The sequence below is a fragment of the Balaenoptera musculus genome, chromosome 15 (genome assembly GCF_009873245.2).
Source record: "Balaenoptera musculus isolate JJ_BM4_2016_0621 chromosome 15, mBalMus1.pri.v3, whole genome shotgun sequence".
In the NCBI taxonomy this organism is placed as follows: domain Eukaryota; kingdom Metazoa; phylum Chordata; class Mammalia; order Artiodactyla; family Balaenopteridae; genus Balaenoptera; species Balaenoptera musculus.
This window is the reverse complement of record NC_045799.1, coordinates 79,627,113-79,643,210: the sequence shown is the minus strand read 5'-3', so window position 1 is coordinate 79,643,210 and position 16,098 is coordinate 79,627,113. Positions and strand designations below refer to the sequence as shown.

The 16,098-nt window shown below is 57.9% G+C and overlaps 1 protein-coding gene and 1 long non-coding RNA gene across 2 annotated transcripts; one reads left to right on the top strand and one right to left on the bottom strand.

Annotated features, from left to right (window-relative positions):
* The first annotated feature begins 463 nt into the window (after positions 1-463).
* LOC118881937 lies at positions 464-15,874 on the top strand. Its single transcript, XR_005016634.1, has 4 exons — positions 464-587; positions 2,961-3,152; positions 8,171-8,293; positions 15,754-15,874. It is a non-coding gene; the product is annotated as an uncharacterized LOC118881937 (long non-coding RNA).
* HSPB1 (heat shock protein family B (small) member 1) lies at positions 9,477-11,139 on the bottom strand. Its single transcript, XM_036827315.1, has 3 exons — positions 10,638-11,139; positions 9,891-9,954; positions 9,477-9,800 (listed from the first exon to the last, which is right to left on the bottom strand). Exons 1-3 carry the CDS (start codon positions 10,987-10,989, stop codon positions 9,611-9,613), a joined length of 606 nt encoding a protein of 201 aa, XP_036683210.1. The 5' UTR covers positions 10,990-11,139; the 3' UTR covers positions 9,477-9,610.
* Positions 15,875-16,098: the final 224 nt, after the last annotated feature.

Below are 16,098 nucleotides of genomic sequence, written 5' to 3'. Positions count from 1 at the left end.
GCACCCGCACCTGCGATTCCGCGTGGGTGAGCCTCACCGCTCTGCGCGCCCGCCAGGCACGTCTTGGGCGCTTGCCCTGTAGGCCAAAGAAATCTGACAACCCGCGATCGCTAAGGTTCCAGGCCAGGCCAGACACCCGGATGTGAGCAGGGCGGGGACGAGGCCGCCTTCCAATCGCGGGCAGCGGCGAGAGCCAATCACAGCTAGCCTGCCCCGCTCCTCCAATGGTCGGCCTGTTGCTAGGGCTCTGAGCCGTAATCTGCCCGGTGGTGCCCCAGCGCTCCTCCCACCGCGGGCTTTAATAATTCCCCTTCCCCCACGCCCCCGTTCTCCATTTTCTCCTCTTTCCTTGGTCTCCGCCCTCCGTGTGGGCGTTTGTCACACGGAGTAACCTGGCCTGGGTTCTGTAGGGCGTTACAACGCCTTATAGGGCGTTAGCGACATCTGTGGGCCTTGTCCATTGCCGCGGTCGGTGGAAGGAGCTGGTGTGGGAGGGCGGAACTCAGGCTCCTGCGGGGCCCTTGACCGCGTACCTGCCCATCAGATTCCCCGTCTGAACAACGACGCAGCCTCTGAAGTCCACTGCGGTTCGTCATGCTTTCTTCCCTACGTATCGCTTTTTCTGGAGGCAGCCCCTGGAGGTCTACGTTATTCCCACATTGCAGAGGAAGCCGGGTCTCTCTACAGCTTGCCCGGCCCACAGAGCACTTGGAGGGGCTCAAAGGGGGATGGCGACTGGGGTCTGTCAGGTTCCATCACCTCACACGCGGGCCCCAAGGTCCAGGGCGACACTGAGGCCAGCTCCTGCCTGTCTTTGGCACTCAAGGCCCTCCACGGCCAGGCCCCAGCCCCTCTCCAGCCTCGCCTGCCGTCTGCCCCCGGTGTCAGCCCAGCTCCCGTCCCCGCTGAACACCCTTCTTTCCCCCACACTCCCCGGATAGACGCTCCTCACTGGGAATTGAGTGGTGGCCGGCCGGAGCTCTCCCCCAGAATCAGATTTCAGGAATGACAGGGAGCGCAGACACCCCAGTCTCTGCCCTTCTCATCTCCCAACATAGAGCTGTGTAATCTGAGGCCGGGAGGGGAGATGGGTTGCCCAAGGCACAGTCAAACCTGGATTTAGGAATTGAAGACCAACTTCAGTGTGGCTACTGTTCAGAAAAGTGAGATTTCCGTCACTCAGAAACGTGTGTCATTTTCCAAATGAAGGGCTCACAGTGGTAGAAAGCTTAAGAGTTTAGGATTTGAATTCTCACCCCATCCTGTGCTAGTTGTGAGGCGTAACTTCTCAAGTTCCTTCGTCCTTCAGAGGTCAGTTTGCATATCTGTAAAATGAGAATATTACAGACTACCTCATAAAGATGCCTACATTGACTGGATGCTTCCTGGGTGCCCCAGACACTGCTCCAAGGCTTTACTTATGGGAGCTCCTTTCTATCCTAGATGCGAGGCTGCCCAATTTCATGAATAATTGACTACAGCCAGCTAGAGCTTCAAATTTACTCAGCTGAATTTTGTTTTTTAACACTCCTTTTCTTTTTCTTCTCGTCAATACTGAATGGTCACATCTACTCTAACTCCGTTTTCTTTTCTTTCTTTCTTTTTTTTAAAATTTTTAAGTCTTTTTTTTTTTTTTCTGGCTGTGCTGTGTGGCATGCGGGCTCTTAGTTCCCCAACTAGGGATTGAGCCCGTGCCTCCTGCAGTGGGAGCGTGGAGTCCTAACCACTGGACCGCCAGGGAATTCCCTAACAGTCTGTTCTTATCTATCTGTCTCAGAACTTTATATTCCTGATTATAAATTAAATCTCCATTATCAACTTCTCCATTGCTTCTCTCCATCCATCTTCACATCATTTAAACTCATTAACTGTCTTTAGTCTTGAAAGGAAATCTCTACACTTATTTTCTAAAGCTCAGGTCCCATTTCCTTCCCTTTTGTAACAAAACTGAAAGAACGGTTACCATTTCCTCTTATTTCCCTCAACCTTTTTTTTTGGCCAGGCCCCACAGCGTGTGGGATCTTAGTTCCCCAACCCTTGCCCTCTACAGTGGAAGCGTGCAGTCCTAACCCACTGGAGCACTAGGGAATTCCTCCCTCAACTTTGGGAAGGTCACCAGTGATTTCACTCTCTAATTAGGGTGATCTCCATATTATTATCTTAATAAGATCAAAGTTATCTTCCCATAATTAATTCCCATGAGTGTTTCTTTCTTACTTGAAAAATAAAGGCTTCACATGTATTAGTTCATATGATCAGCTTCATTTTGCAGAGGAAAAAACAGACTTAGTAACTTGCCCATGGTCCCACAGCTAGTAAGTGCCCCAGTGGGGATTTGAACCCAGGCAGTTTGACCAGTGGCCACAAGCACAGCTGTAATCCTCTGCTGCCTCTCAGTGGCATGGGGTTGCTGTGAGGATTTAATAAGCTAAGGAGTGATTGGCAGCTAGCAGGTGCCCAGTATACACCAGTGTGATTAGTAACAGCACACCTATGCAGCAAAGGCGCAGAGGGTGTGGCAGGTCTCCCTCACCCCCTGGACTCCAGGCCTTGGCTCCCAGACCCTGCAAAGGCAGACTGAGAAAGTGAGCTGGGTCCTCCATGAGGGAACTTCCGGGAGGCTTGAGGGCATTCAGCGACTGAGGCCCAGAGCAGAGAGTATGACCAAAGGTATGGTAGGTGCAGGGCTAGGGGGCGTCAGTGTTTTCCAAGACTCGGATTTTCTGCCCCCATTTCTGCTCTGGGCCTGGCAGGACCCAGAACCTGGGCAGAGATTCCCAAAGTTTCTGGGGTGGGTGGTGTCAGGTATCTAGGTGTCTCTGGGAGAGCACCAGGGGGCACTCACTTACTGTCCTATCTGGGCCTCGGGGAAAGGAGAGAGGATGGGGAGGCCTGGCAACAGGGTGTCCTAGAGGGGGTGCCTCGGGACTTACCTTGGCCCTGCTCCATCCTCCTTACAGGTGGGGTCAAGACTTTCTTTCTGGAGTCGGTACAGTCTGAGGCCTGAGCTGGCGGGGCCTGCTGCCTGCTTGGTGGGGATTGGTCACTCCTCCAGAGCCATTCTTCCTCCCATGCAGAGCCTTGGGGCTCCATGACCCCTGCTGAGGGATTGGCCCGTGGGACCACTCCTAGGGTTCAAGGCTTTCCGGCTGGTAAGTCCTGGAGAAGGGGGTTTTCGGGATCATCAACAGGGCCACCAAGGGCATTGTGCAAGGATAGCTCAGCCACCAGGGCCCAGAGAGAGGTAGGGGAGGGGCTCCCAAGAAGGAGGGGGGCTTGGTGAAGTGAGAAGATGCAGTGATGGATTTGGGGGTTCAGCGAAGATGGGAGAACTCCCAGAAAGGAGGGGGTTTCAGCGTGGGAGAAGGGGCTTGGTGTTGGGAGGGGTGCAGTGATGTGAGAGAGCGGGGCGAAGTAAGGGAGATGCCAGATCAGAGAGGGACAGGGAGACCCAGCAAGGAGGATGGGAGCTCAGAAGGGGCTGGGGCGGGGGAGGACTGGGTGAGGAGAGGGGAGGGCTCAGGGACCGCTCTGGTCATCCATTCACCTAAATTCTCAATCCCCCTGTCCTGCGCTGTCCCATTGTCTCCCCAGCCTGAAAACAGCTATCCCTAAAGGACTTTTTTTTTGGCTGCGCTTTGGGACTTGTGGGATCTTAGTTCCCCGACCAGGGATCAAACCTGGGCCCCCAGCAGTGGCAGTGTGGAGTCCTAACCACCAGACCACCAGGGAATTTGCAGTTTTTGTTTGTTTGTTTGTTTTGTTTTGTTTTTGGTAAGGGACTTTCGAAAGGACTTTCATGAACTCATCTTGATGAGGGGGGAATGACATGGGAAGAAAAGGGTTGTCCAAACCTGCCCTGGGGTCAGAGCCAAGACTGAAGGCCTTCCTCATGCCAGGCCCTTGTTGGTCCTGCAGAAAGTTGGCTTATACCCTTGGGCACCTCTGGGACTTTGGCCTTCCTATTATTTTTAGGGTACCCTGGGTAGCTGCCAGTCTTGGCGATTCCCCCTTGATTTCTGGTCTGCACAGAGCTGACAACACTGACAGACAATCAAGGCAGGAGGGGCCTCAGGGGCCACCCAGACCCCTCAGAATGGAAACTGAGCCCAGAGCGGGGCTGGACCCCAGGCCATGCCTCCAAAATGGACAGAGCTGGCGCAAACCTAGAGCTGGGCTTAGCCCAGTGCTTTTTCCTGAACGCAGAGCTGCTCCTGCATCCCTATCTATTCTTTTTTTTTTTTACAAATTTATTTATGGCTGCGTTGGGTCTTCATTGCTGCGTGTGGGCTTTCTCTAGTTGTGGCGAGCGGGGACTACTCTTCCTTGCGGTGCACAGGCTTCTCATTGCGGTGGCTCTCTTTGTTGCGGAGCACGGGCTCTACGCACATGGGCTTCAGTAGTTGTGGCTCGCGGGCTCTAGAGTGCGGGCTCAGTAGTTGTGGCGCACGGGCTTAATTGCTCCGCGGCATGTGGGATCTTCCTGGACCAGGGCTCGAACCCGTGTCCCCTGCATTGGCAGGCGGGTTCTTAAGCACTGCGCCACCAGGGAAGTCCCAACCCCTATCTATTCTTTAAACCTTCCTGGCAGGCTCTGCCCTGTTCAGCCCCGAGATGGGGGTGAGGGTAGACTTCCTTCCACTGAGACAGCCCCTGGATCACCAGTGCTGCATCTTGACCCAACCATTGCCACCTAGGCTGGGCAGGGAGGTGTTCCAAGCTGGTAGGCGTGCAAGGCTGGAAGGAAGGGTAGGAGGGGGTTGTTAAACTGCAGGGACCTCTCCTAGGGCAGGTCAGTTTTCCCCAGGGTCCCCGCACATTACCTTTTCCCCCTGGGCTGCAAGCTGGGAGCCCTGTCTGGATACTTGACTTTCCCTTGCCCTCAGTCTGCCCTTCAGAAGAGATGGAAGTGGCCGACTGGCCAGTGAGGCTCTTCCGCCCTCCACGCTCCTACCCGAGACCATCCAGAGATTTTGTTATTGATCTGGAGCCGTCCCTTCTTAGCCAGGCCTGGGATTCCTGGTATTTTTCATGCTTCCAGCTTTCCCTGCACAACTAGCTGTTGGCAGAGCTGTCTCATCAGAGGCCCATGAGAATATGGTTCATAATTAGGAGGCAGAGTTAGATGCATATAATGAAGTCAAAGTCACCTGGGCAGGTGGAGGAGGGAGGGGAGGATCCAGAGCCCTTGACTAAGAGGATCTTTGCCAGGGATGGAGTAATTCCCGCCCCCAGGCTCCTGTGCTCTTTAGGGCTGGAACACAGGGGCATGGTAGATGGACAGAGAGTACACACTTTGGGATGGGGGAGGCACACATTCCCAGGGCCCACTTCCCTAGGACAGCAGCCTGAGGGCAGGGCTTAGCCCCCATTTCATCAGGGTCTGAGCTGCAGGGCCCAGTGGCAGACTCTGGCTAAGACCAGCCCAGGCTCGCCCAGCTGCCCTCACCCATGCTGCATCCTCCTTCCCTGCTTTGGTCCTGAGCTGGAGCTCAGTCGCTGCTGTGCACGTCTGGACCCGGCGCCAAGTCCTGGCTGCAGGGCTGTCCCAAACCCCCAGGTGCCACTGTGTGCATGTGGGGATTGGGTGTAGTGTAGAGGTGCAGGGGGTCCGGGGTAAGGCCAGCAGATAGAAACCCCTCCAGGCTGATCTCTGCCCTGCCCTGGGCTCTGCCAGGGCACGTAGGGCTTGTGTGGCTGCCAGCCGGCCAGGGGTCTGGGGTCTCTAATGGTCAACCTCCTGGTCAACCCTGGGCGGGGGCTCCAGTCCAACCCTACCCTCCTCTCTTCCTTCGCTTGGTTGCCCCTCCCCATCACAAAGGTGCTCTGGCCGTACCCTTTGGATCCAGCACTGGAGTCCTCTGCAGCCATTCTCCGGGCAGCTTTTATTCCCCGCCCCAGCCTCTCCACAGAGCAGTCTCCCTGGCAAACCCTAGGTTGATTCAGTAGCAGGGAAGATGAGGGCAGCTGGAAACAGTTCACTCCCCCAGCAGCCAAGGTCTGGTGGCTGCTTGACCTTACAGAGACTGCGAAGTCAGCAAGCCCCAGGCAGGGCGCTCAGGACTTTAGAGGTCCCCTCCTTCCCCCACCCCCCAGCACCCCGACGTCCGGTGTGTCACCCCACACTGCAGAGCCTGCTGCTGCCACATCCTGGCGTGCGATCCCCCTCTCCCTGGCAGGACCCATGCCCACTATGTCTCAGCAGCACACTGCCCCCGCCTCACGGCTGCCCCTCCCAACCACTCTCCTCTAAGGTCTGGAACCCTGTTTCTAAAGCAGGGATGCTTAAACCCTTTGCTTAGCCTGCACTTAGCGTGGCCTTCGATGCCCTCCAAGATGGGGCCCCCGCAGCTCCTTCACTTGCCCTCTCTGCTTGCAGCCCCTCCTCCAGCCTGACCACACCAGCCTTCCAGCCTCACCCATGCAACTCCCCCTTGCCTGTCACACAAGGGTCACTTCTGGAAATCCCTCTTTCCCACTCCACTGAGACTCCGCAGGCTGTCCTGGGCCCTCTCTAATGGTAGAATGCTGCTCGTCACTGGGCTGTGTCCTCCGCTTGCCCCCTTGAGCTCAAGCAGGGACTTGGACCTACGGGCTGGGTGCTGGGCCCAGAGGAGGAGCCAACAGGGAGGGCAGATTTCATAACTGGGAGGGAGAGAGAAAAGGAGAGACCCAGGGATCGGCCTGGAACTGAGAGCGGCTTGTGCACCCCACGGATCCCCAGGGGAGCTGGAGCTGGTGAGAGGTGAGCTGCAGCCACAGGGATTTGAGGTCCTTGAGGGTGCCTTTGTCACTGGCCTGGAGCAGGGGGCATTGCCCCTCAGGCACCCGTCGGCTGAGCAGAGGGACCCAGATGCTAGCGTTCACTGAACCAAGGCCAGTGTCTGAGTCTGCAGACCTGAATGTCATCAGAGGCGTTTAGAGAGGGACCCACTGAAAATCAGGGAAAGGCTTGGCGAGGCCGGGGACAGCAGTAGGGCAGGGACTCACCAGGCATCTCAATACTCAGAACCGGCCTCTCCCTGTGGAGACTCCCAGACCTGAGCCAGCCTGCCCCACCCACCACTCCGCCCAGAGGTGCTGCCCAGATCCCACGTCCTCTGAGATGAGCTCTGGGCGTAGGGCCAGCCCAGCCCCAGGCTCCCCTCCTGCCTCTGCCCCGCCCCCCACTGTGTGGCCCAGGCCGCCTATAGGGCATCTGTCTCAGCTTCCTCACCTCCTACTTTGGTTTCCCACGGAGACTGCGGCCTGTTTCCTTTGCAGGGACTGAATTCTTCACTTCCTACCTCCCTCGTGCCCCAGCTGTGACCCCAGTGATGGCCTGAGCCCCCGGACCTATATTCCATTCCTATAGCACCGACAGCACCCAGGCGCTGACCCCTGCCTACCCCAGGCCATGGCCCTGGACTCCGGGCCTGAGACCCGGCAGCTCTCTCCGGGCCATTTTGCAGCCTCACCCCCTCGAGTGGCCCAGGCCCCCAGGCTCAGCTGCATCGCTGTCCTCCTCCTCCTGAGGCCCCACGGAGCCTTATGCGGCAGCACTTCCAGCTGTGGAGCCCCCCCCCCCACCAGCCTTGTGTCTGAGTTAATCTGACCTCCCGTGTCTGGGGCGACGCAGATGGCCCTCTGCCCCCTCCAGGACGAGCTGTGTGAACCTGGGCAAGTCTCTTCACTTCTTTGAGGCTCACTGCCCAGTTGTCAAGCAGCAGTAACCGCACCTCTTCTCGGGGCTGATGTGAGGATTACCTGGTCAAAGGCTTGGAACTAGCTCTCCCACACGTCCAGGGCACCAGTGGAGGAGCTGGCAGCCCGGCAACCTTGCAATCACTCTCTCCGACCAGATAGGGGCACCCAGCCACCCCCGTGGAGGTCAGGGCCACCCTGTTGCCAGCCACAAGGGCACTGGCCAGCAGAGCGAGAGTGAGAACTGGACAGGCTGACTCTGGGTTGTGGCCACGGGAGCGTGGAGGCGTCCAGGAGACATCTGAGACGTGGGGGGTGTGTGTCTCGGGGAGAGGGTGGAAGGTTTAGGCGATCAGAGCTCAGGAAACCGGGTGGGAGGGTGGGTAGACTGGGCGGTGTCCTGGCTGACAGGCCCGGACCTGTGCTGCCAGCTGGGCCAGAACCGTCCTTGTTCCAGGTGTTTATTTCCCTCTTGGCCTCCTTCCAGGTTCGGCGGGGCCCTCGAGGGCCGGGACCCCCTTTGGCTTTACGCCTGCTCCAGATCGTGGTGTCCCAACAGGGAGCCCACACCAGGGAGGAGAAACTGAGAAGTTGGACGGCGTGAGAGGTGGTGTGTGGGTGCCCCAGGCCCCTCCCTGCGGGTGCTGCTCCTCTCAGGGACCCTGACAAAGTAGGGCTGTGCACCCAGCATGACAAAGTAGGGCTGTGCACCCAGAAGCGTCTGGCCATAGCCCCCCGCTCTGGGAGCTTGCTGGTGGAGAGAATGTGGGGTCTCAAAATCCCCCATCTACTTTCAGACTGGGCTCCAAAGCCCCCATCTACTTTCTCCCTCCCCTAGGTCGCCCCGAACCCTCCTAGGGCAGGGAAGAGGGTGGGGGGAGGACAAGGACAAAGGCTGAGGTAGGTGTGGGTGTTCCTGCCGGGGACAGTCAAGGCAGGCCCTCCTGCAGCCACTGCTTCCCCTGGCAGGTCTTTGCCTCTCTTCCACCAAAACCTAGGCCGCACCTGCCCTCGCTCTCTGCAGGGCACCCTCAGGCCTGAGGGCCCAGGCCCCCTGCTACCTGCACGGCCTGGCCTGGCGGGAAAGGTCCTTTGACGAGGCCAATCTCCCCTCAGAATGCCATCTGGGGTGGCCACACACCCCCCCATACCATCTACCTGGTCCTGCCCCTCTTCCCCAGGATTAATGAAGTTAATGATGAGGGCAGGAAGGAACTCTGAGCTCCCAGGAAGCTCCCCTCCCCAGACCCTGCCCTGTCCCCCCCTCACCTCCCCCCTGCCCAGGTGTTCCTGAGTGCCTAAGCCTGGGCCAGGTGCATCTCCTGGTTTCCCCTGATCCCACACCTAGCCCTGGGTTTGGTTTTTTCTTCATGAATTTATTTATTTATTTATTTTTGGCTGCATCGGGTCTTTGATGTGCGGGCTTTTCTCTAGTTGCGGCGAGCAGGTTCTACAGCGCAGGCTCAGTAGTTGTGGCGCACGAGCTTAGTTGCTCCGCGGCATGTGGGATCTTCCCAGACCAGGGCTCGAACCCGTGTCTCCTACATTGGCAGGTGGATTCTTAACCACTGCGGCACCAGGGAAGCCCAGCCCTGGGGGTGGTTTTAATTGCCATAAACAATGACTGTTTCTCTCTTAATAAACAAGGGACTGGAGGGCAGGGCTGTGCCCTGTGATGGACACCACTGTACCCACAGGGCCCAGCGTGGGCCTTGGCACACAGCAGGCCCTCAGCAAAGGTGATGAGCGTGTGAACCACCCACAACCCCTATGTCTCCACAAACACACCAGGGTCCGAGGCAGGGGCAGGCAGTTGTTTTGAACTTTGAGAAAAACAGAAGGTAAAGATATCAAAAGAGTACAGAGGTTTGGTGCGTGGGGATGGTCAGTGATGGCTACTGTGGGGTGGGCAACTGGGCTAGGGCCTTTATTTGTTTCCAGGCTGTTCAGACTTCCCAGCTTCTGGGCCCCCAAGCTGGGCCCGCGCCTCGAAGGTTACAGGGATGGTGATCTCTGCCGACTGGGTGGCTGGCTTGGGCAACGGGGCCTCCACGGTGAGCGTGCCCTCGGGGGACAGGGAGGAGGAGACCTGGGTGGGGTCCACACCGGGGGGCAGCCTGGACACGCAGAAAGGGAGGAGAAGCATTACACACCTGTGTGTCCCTGCGACCTCCTCCAGCCCCCCCAGCTCTGGAGCCAGGACTCACGTGTATTTTCGAGTGAAGCACCGGGAAATGTAGCCGTGCTCGTCCTGTCGCTCTTCGTGCTTGCCTGAGGGAGAGGGGAGTGGAGGGGCGGGGGTAAGGAGGTCAGAGGAGGCAGGGAGGGGCGGCCTCTCCAGCTGGCGCACATCCAAACGCGTCCCACCTGGCGGCCAGGACTCAGGGCAGGCAAGACTGACTAAGGGATTTGGGTGCCCCAGGCTGTCCCGGGATCTCAGAAGCTTCTGGAAAGTTCGGTTCAGGGGCTTTGGGAGCGGTGAGGGGGGCCGCAGCGCCGGGCACGCGCACACGCCCCCTCCGCGGACACGGGCTATGGGCGGAGACGGCGCGGGGCGGGCGGCGACGCCCTCTTCATACCAGCCGCAGGCCGGGGTGGGTAGGCGCGGGTGGGCGCGGGGAGACCTGGTCCCTTGGGGGTGGGGCTGGGCCGTGGGGGTCTCCGCTGGAAGGGGGCGTTTCTTCCCTTAGCGGAGACTTTTTAGGGCTAAAAGATCCATTAGGAGCTACCAGCAACCCCCAACTCCAGAGAAGTGGATACAGGCCAGGGGCAGGGCAAGGAGGCCCGCCCCGTTCCCCCGGCTCTGCCCCCGGGTCCTTGGCTAAGTTTTCACTTTCCAGCCCCCCCCGCCGCCCCCCGCCCCGCATTTCAACCCAGGTCCCTGCCCAGGGCTCCTCCCCAGGACCGGCGAGAGGCCGGGGGCCGGCGCCCCCAGTCCCCGGGGGGGGGCTCACCAGTGATCTCCACCACGCCGTCCTTGGTCTTGACCGTCAGCTCCTCGGGGGCGAAGTGGTTGACGTCCAGGGACACGCGCCAGCGGTCGGCAGTCTGCTGGATCTCCGAGAAGCCGCTGCTGAGCTGCCGGCTGAGCGCGCGGCTGTAGGAGGGACCCTCGATCGCGGCGGCGGACAGCGGGCGCACGTAGCCCGGCCATCCGCTGTGGCTCAGCCACTGCGACCACTCCTCGGGCAGCCGGGGCAGCCCGAAGGCCTGGTCGAAGAGGCGGCTGTGGGCCGGGTACCAATCGCGGAAAGGGTCCCAGCTGGGGCCCCGCAGGAGCGAGAAGGGCACTCGGCGCTCGGCCATGCTGGCTGGTCTGCGCGCGTCCGGCTGAGGCTCGGAGTAATGCGAGAAGTGTCGGGCCCCCGCCCCAGCAGCGCTTTTATGGGCCTCCAGCCGGGTATTTTTAGCAGGCGTGTTTCAGGTCGCTATTAATGGCAGTGACGGGCCGGAGCAGCCCCTCCCCCTGCATTCCCCCCACTGCATACCGGGGCGCGGGGCGGGGCGAGGAAGGCCCTACCCACATCTGGAACCTTCTCTTGCTTTAGAAAACAAATGACTGGAGCCCCGGTGCTGGTGCAGTGCCCACTGCCGGACGCTCGCAGGCCTGGGTGCTAAAGCGCTAGGCCGCGATCTGTGGACAGTCCAGGAGGGTAAAGCCGAGAGAGAGGTCAGGCTGCTTGTCCCAGGCCACACACCTAGGGATTGGCAGAGCCGGGATTTGGACCCCAGGGTGTCTGTGAAATAATGTCTTAAGAAGCAGCATGGTTAGGAGTGTGGGCTCGGGAGCCAGACCGCCTGAATTCACATGCAGGTCCTGCCACTCACTGGATGAACTTGTGCAAATGAGAGTCTTTGTGTCTCAGTTTCCCCATCGGGGAAATGGGGATGATGATGATGATGATGATGATGAAAATGCTTCCATCACTGGGTTGGTGTGAGGATTCAGCCACTTAATGAAAGTAAACATTTTAGTCCAGGGCCTGGTACATGATAATGAATTATTGTTATTATTAGCTCCTTGGAGTGGAAAGAGGGGGGAGGAAGGAGAGCGTGTATGTCTCCCTGTTGCAGAGGCGGTGGCGTGTGTAGGTTTGGCCGTTTTCCCCTTGACTTCCCAGTGGGGCAGACCCAGATCACAAACCCTGAGGCCCCGTGCTGAGGGGGGTCAGGAGAAAGGTTACTGTCAAAGCTCCCCATTATATCTATTTTTCTTGAGGAGCCCTGGACAGGGAACTTGAAATACAGCAGCCTTGAATCTCATCGGGGTTTTGCCACTGATTTTTTGTGTGATTTGGGCCAAGGCCCCTCCTTTTCCTCTTTGCAGATTATGATCTCAAAGCCCCTTTTGTTTAATATACCCACAGCACAAAGGGAGAGAGGGCTCCAGGTAGTACAGCTCCTTCAAACTTGCTTGAAGCCTGAGGCCTGCCCCGCCTCCTATCTGACCACCTATGGGATCCACGCCCCCGCTCCCACCTCTGGGCAGAGGCTGCTGCCCCTAGGGTCCTGCCATAATCCTAACGTTCCCTCTCTCTCCTGCCTTCATTGGCATGACCCCAGTCCAGCCTCCCTTCTCCTCACTTCTGTCTTGTTATCCCTCCTTTCTAGATGGGGAAACTGAGGTTCAGAGAGATTAGGTGACTGGCCTACGGCCTCCTGTAAAACACTAGCAGAGTAAGGCTAGAGGCTCCGAGCCTCTCTAGTGCTCAGGGCTCTTACCCTCATGGGGCTCCCACCTTGGAGTCCCTTACTTCCTCTGCTTCCAAGACCCACTCTGTTTGCTGCGCCTCTCCTGGGGCTGGGCTGAGGCTGTACTCCTGCCAGTTCCACGCAGGATTTGCCCTGCCCCGCCCAGGACCCCTGAGGGGCTGAAAGCCAGACTCCAGTCCAGTCGCCTCAATGAGCTGAGGTAGGGCTTCCCTGGTGGCGCAGTGGTTAAGAATCCACCTGCCAATGCAGGGGACACGGGTTTGATCCCTGGTCCTGGAAGATCCCACGTGCCATGGAACAACTAAGCCCGTGCGCCACAACTACTGAGCCTGCGCTCTAGAGCCCACGAGCCATGACCACTGAGCCCACGAGCCACAGCTACTGAGCCCACGTGCTGCAACTACTGAAGACTGCGCGCCTAGAGCCCATGCTCCGCAGCAAGAGAAGCCACCGCAGTGAGAAGCCCGCGCACCACAAGGAAGGGTAGCCCCCACTCGCCGCAACTAGAGAAAGCCCATGCACAGCAACAAAGACCCAACGCAGCCAAAAATAAATAAATAAATAAATTAAAAAAAAAAAAAAGAGCTGGGGTAGCAACAAGTCTCATGCCCTCTCTGAGCCTCGATTTCCTCTTCAGGAGAGAGCACTCCTAGATGTCTTTCTTTCTTACCCACCTGCTCCCCATCGGGAAGGAGCTGGGGTTGGGCCACAAATCTGAGGTCACCTCTGGAAAGGCATCTAAGCACCTGGAGCTCTCATGGGCCAAGGAGAGGAGGCAGACAGGATGCCTGCCCTCTGCCCCGCCCCTCTTGCTGGATCACGTCAGGAGCCCAGTCTCCATGGGGAGCTACTCGCCGCCCCCACAAGGGTCTCAGCTTCAGGAAGCCCCAGGCCTTCACTCCCTGGCACTCCCAACCCCACCTATCCCCAGCTCTTAAAGTCAGGGTGAGGTCAGGAGCCAGGGAGGGCCCTCATCCGTTCCTGCCTGCCCACCTTGGCCCAGACTGGAGCCCAAGTGCCCCACCCTAGCGGGAGCTGTCAGACATAATCATAGGTGCCTTCAAGTGTGACCCAGCCATGCTCTGGGTGGGGGCTGCCTGCCTGGCCGTCAGCACCTTGTAGACAGAAGCTACCTTCAGAGCTCCCTTCATTTTGCCTGAAACCAAGGTGGCGAGGATCCATCCCTGCTACCCCAGCTAGGGGAAGTTGTGCAACCCAGGGCTCCACCCCCAGCACCCAGCCCATGGAGGTGGAGGCAGCAGAACTGAGAATTCACATCCATCTTTTTTTTTTTTTTTTGACCACGCCTGGGGGCTCGTGGGATCTTAGTTCCCCAACCAGGGATTGAACCCCGGGCCCTCTGCAGTGAAAGTGTGGCCAAATCTGGCTCCCTGTGCACCGATGCTGGATAAAAATACGGAGACAGAGAAATGGAAGATAAGAAATAGAGAGGCTTTTTATTTTCTTTGCCAGGCAAAGGGAAGACACAGTAGGCTAACGCCTCAAGAACTGGGCCCCCTCCTTGGGGAATTGGAGAAGATTTTATATGTGGGGCTCGCAGTCCGGGGTATATGATAAGGATCAAAAGTAGTGGAGGCCTTGCATTTCTTTTCTTCTGCAAATTCATGGCCAAAGTTGGCATCAGGTGGCTCAGCAACCGGGTCTGATGTCCCTGAAGTTATGGGCCCATGACCTTTCTGAAATGAAGAGTGCTACAGGGGAGTGTAGGGGGAGAAGAAATGCCAGTTGCAAAGGGTAATTCGTATGGAGTCAGAGAGTAATAATCATCTTTGTGAAGGACAAGTCTAGCTACAAGTGTTTGTTAGTAGTAACAACTAAAGAATAACCAAGATTGCTTAACACTTTCAGGTCTGTTTATGTTGTTTCCCCAGCCTGTTCATTGTTTCCTTATTTTCCTGTTTATCAGAAAAGTCTCATTTCTATTTTTGCTACAACAAAAGTGTGGAGTCCTAACCAGTGGACTGCCAGGGAATTCCCCACATCCATCTTCAATGGGTCACTTCTCGAGGGACTCTCAGATCAGAGCTGCCAATCACAAGGGAGGGGACCTGGGTAGCTCTGGGTGGTAGTAAGAGGGGGTAGGGGTGGAGGAGAAACTGGGTTTTGGGGTCAGACAGGCTGGGCTTGAACCTGCTGCCGTTCACGGGCCTGGTGACCTCTCTGAGCTGGCACATCCCCATCTGCAAGACATAGCTAATAACACACCCAGCTTGCAGGGCTGCGGTGAATCTATAACACGATAACTCCCGTGAAGTGCCTGGTGCTCAGAAGTGTTCATTGTCATTAAGGAAAGAGGGCCTTTAATTTTGGATATTGAGACTTAGATTAATGAGAATTACCTGGTTGTATGTGCTTTATAGCACGTTCAAGTATCTTATCAGAGTCCCATTCTGGAGATGAGAAAACTGAGAGTCACAACTGCCCCAAGGTCACAAAGCTGGTGAAGGATGGAGGGATTGGAACCCAGGCCTCCTGCCTGTCTATCCGGCAGGGGGGACTTCCCAGGCAGTCCAGGGAGGGCCGTGGGCTGTGGCTTGCAGGCCCAGGGTGAGGTGTGCAGCCCAGGGTTAGCGGTGGGACAGGGAGGGTTGGGCCAGCCTCTCTGGGTTCGCTTCCAGCCCTGACCAGGCACCCTTCCTCTAGGGTACTGAGCTCCCAGGGGTAGTTTTTCTGGGATTAAGAGGACAACTCCACCCGCAGGGATTTCCCAGAAGCCAAGGGGTTGGGGAGCAGGGGGACACTGCAGGGATTCCTTAATCAGAGGGGCCCGTCCCCCCATCCCTAGCCCCAGAGTCTGGGATACTCTGCCGCAGCTCCGAGACCAGCCTCCCAGCTTCCTGGCCTGGCCCTGCGCCTGAGCACTTGGCCACACTAGCCACTCCCTTGGCAGGCTTTTGCCAACTCCAGCTACCACAGCCCTTCCCTCCCTGGCCCAGCCTCAGAAAATGCGAGCGTTCAGGCAGCTGCCCAAGCTCCCGGGAGAGGCCTGACAGCTGATGAAGTGCCTGCCGCTGGGCCTGCTGGGAACTAAGAATGTGGGCAGCTGTAATTAGGGCGCATGGGGGTCGGGGGGCTCTGGGTCTTTCTGGAAGTGTCTAGACACTGCCCCTCCAGGAGTCCATTTCCAAAAGCCCATCTCCTAGGCCTTCGGCTTCTGGCTGGCCTTGGGGTCACCTCGCCTCCATCACTGCTGAAGAGGTGCCAAGGAGGGGCCAGGTGGGAGGGCTGGGGACCCATCCTCCTACCCCTCCCACCCTGCTGTCCAGTAGAAAGAATCTATCTAGCTTGGGAGTCTGGGGACGTATATGTCTCTAACTCTGTGACCTTGGCCAACAGCCGGCCTCCGTGACTCATTTTCTTCATCTGTGCGATGAGACCATCGGACTGGATGTTCTCGAAGGCTCCTTCCAGCACTGGTGAATCAACAGTTTCTCCTCCGCTCTCTACTCTCCCCCACCCTCCCACGACCCCCCACCCCACCCCAGGGATGTGTATATGGTGAGTCGACGCAGAGGATGAGGGGGGACGTGGAGACGGGGCATCCCCTGTGGTGGCCGTGGAGGTGGGAGGCCCTGTGGCTGGAGCACTCCGGTGCTGGGTGTCCTGAGAGCCTTTCTCAGGTGGAGGGGGGCTTGGCAAAGGAAGGGCAGGTGCCTGGTGATAAGGCCGGTTTGCTGAATA

Coding starts and splice junctions, on each gene's coding strand:
- HSPB1 (XM_036827315.1), bottom strand. CDS start 10,989: ATGGCCGAGCGCCGAGTGCCCTTCTCGCTCCTGCGGGGCCCCAGCTGG. Junction 9,955..10,637: donor CGGCGTGGTGGAGATCACTG/GTGAGCCCCCCC, acceptor CCTCTCCCTCAG/GCAAGCACGAAGAGCGACAG. Junction 9,801..9,890: donor TGCTTCACTCGAAAATACAC/GTGAGTCCTGGC, acceptor CTGCGTGTCCAG/GCTGCCCCCCGGTGTGGACC.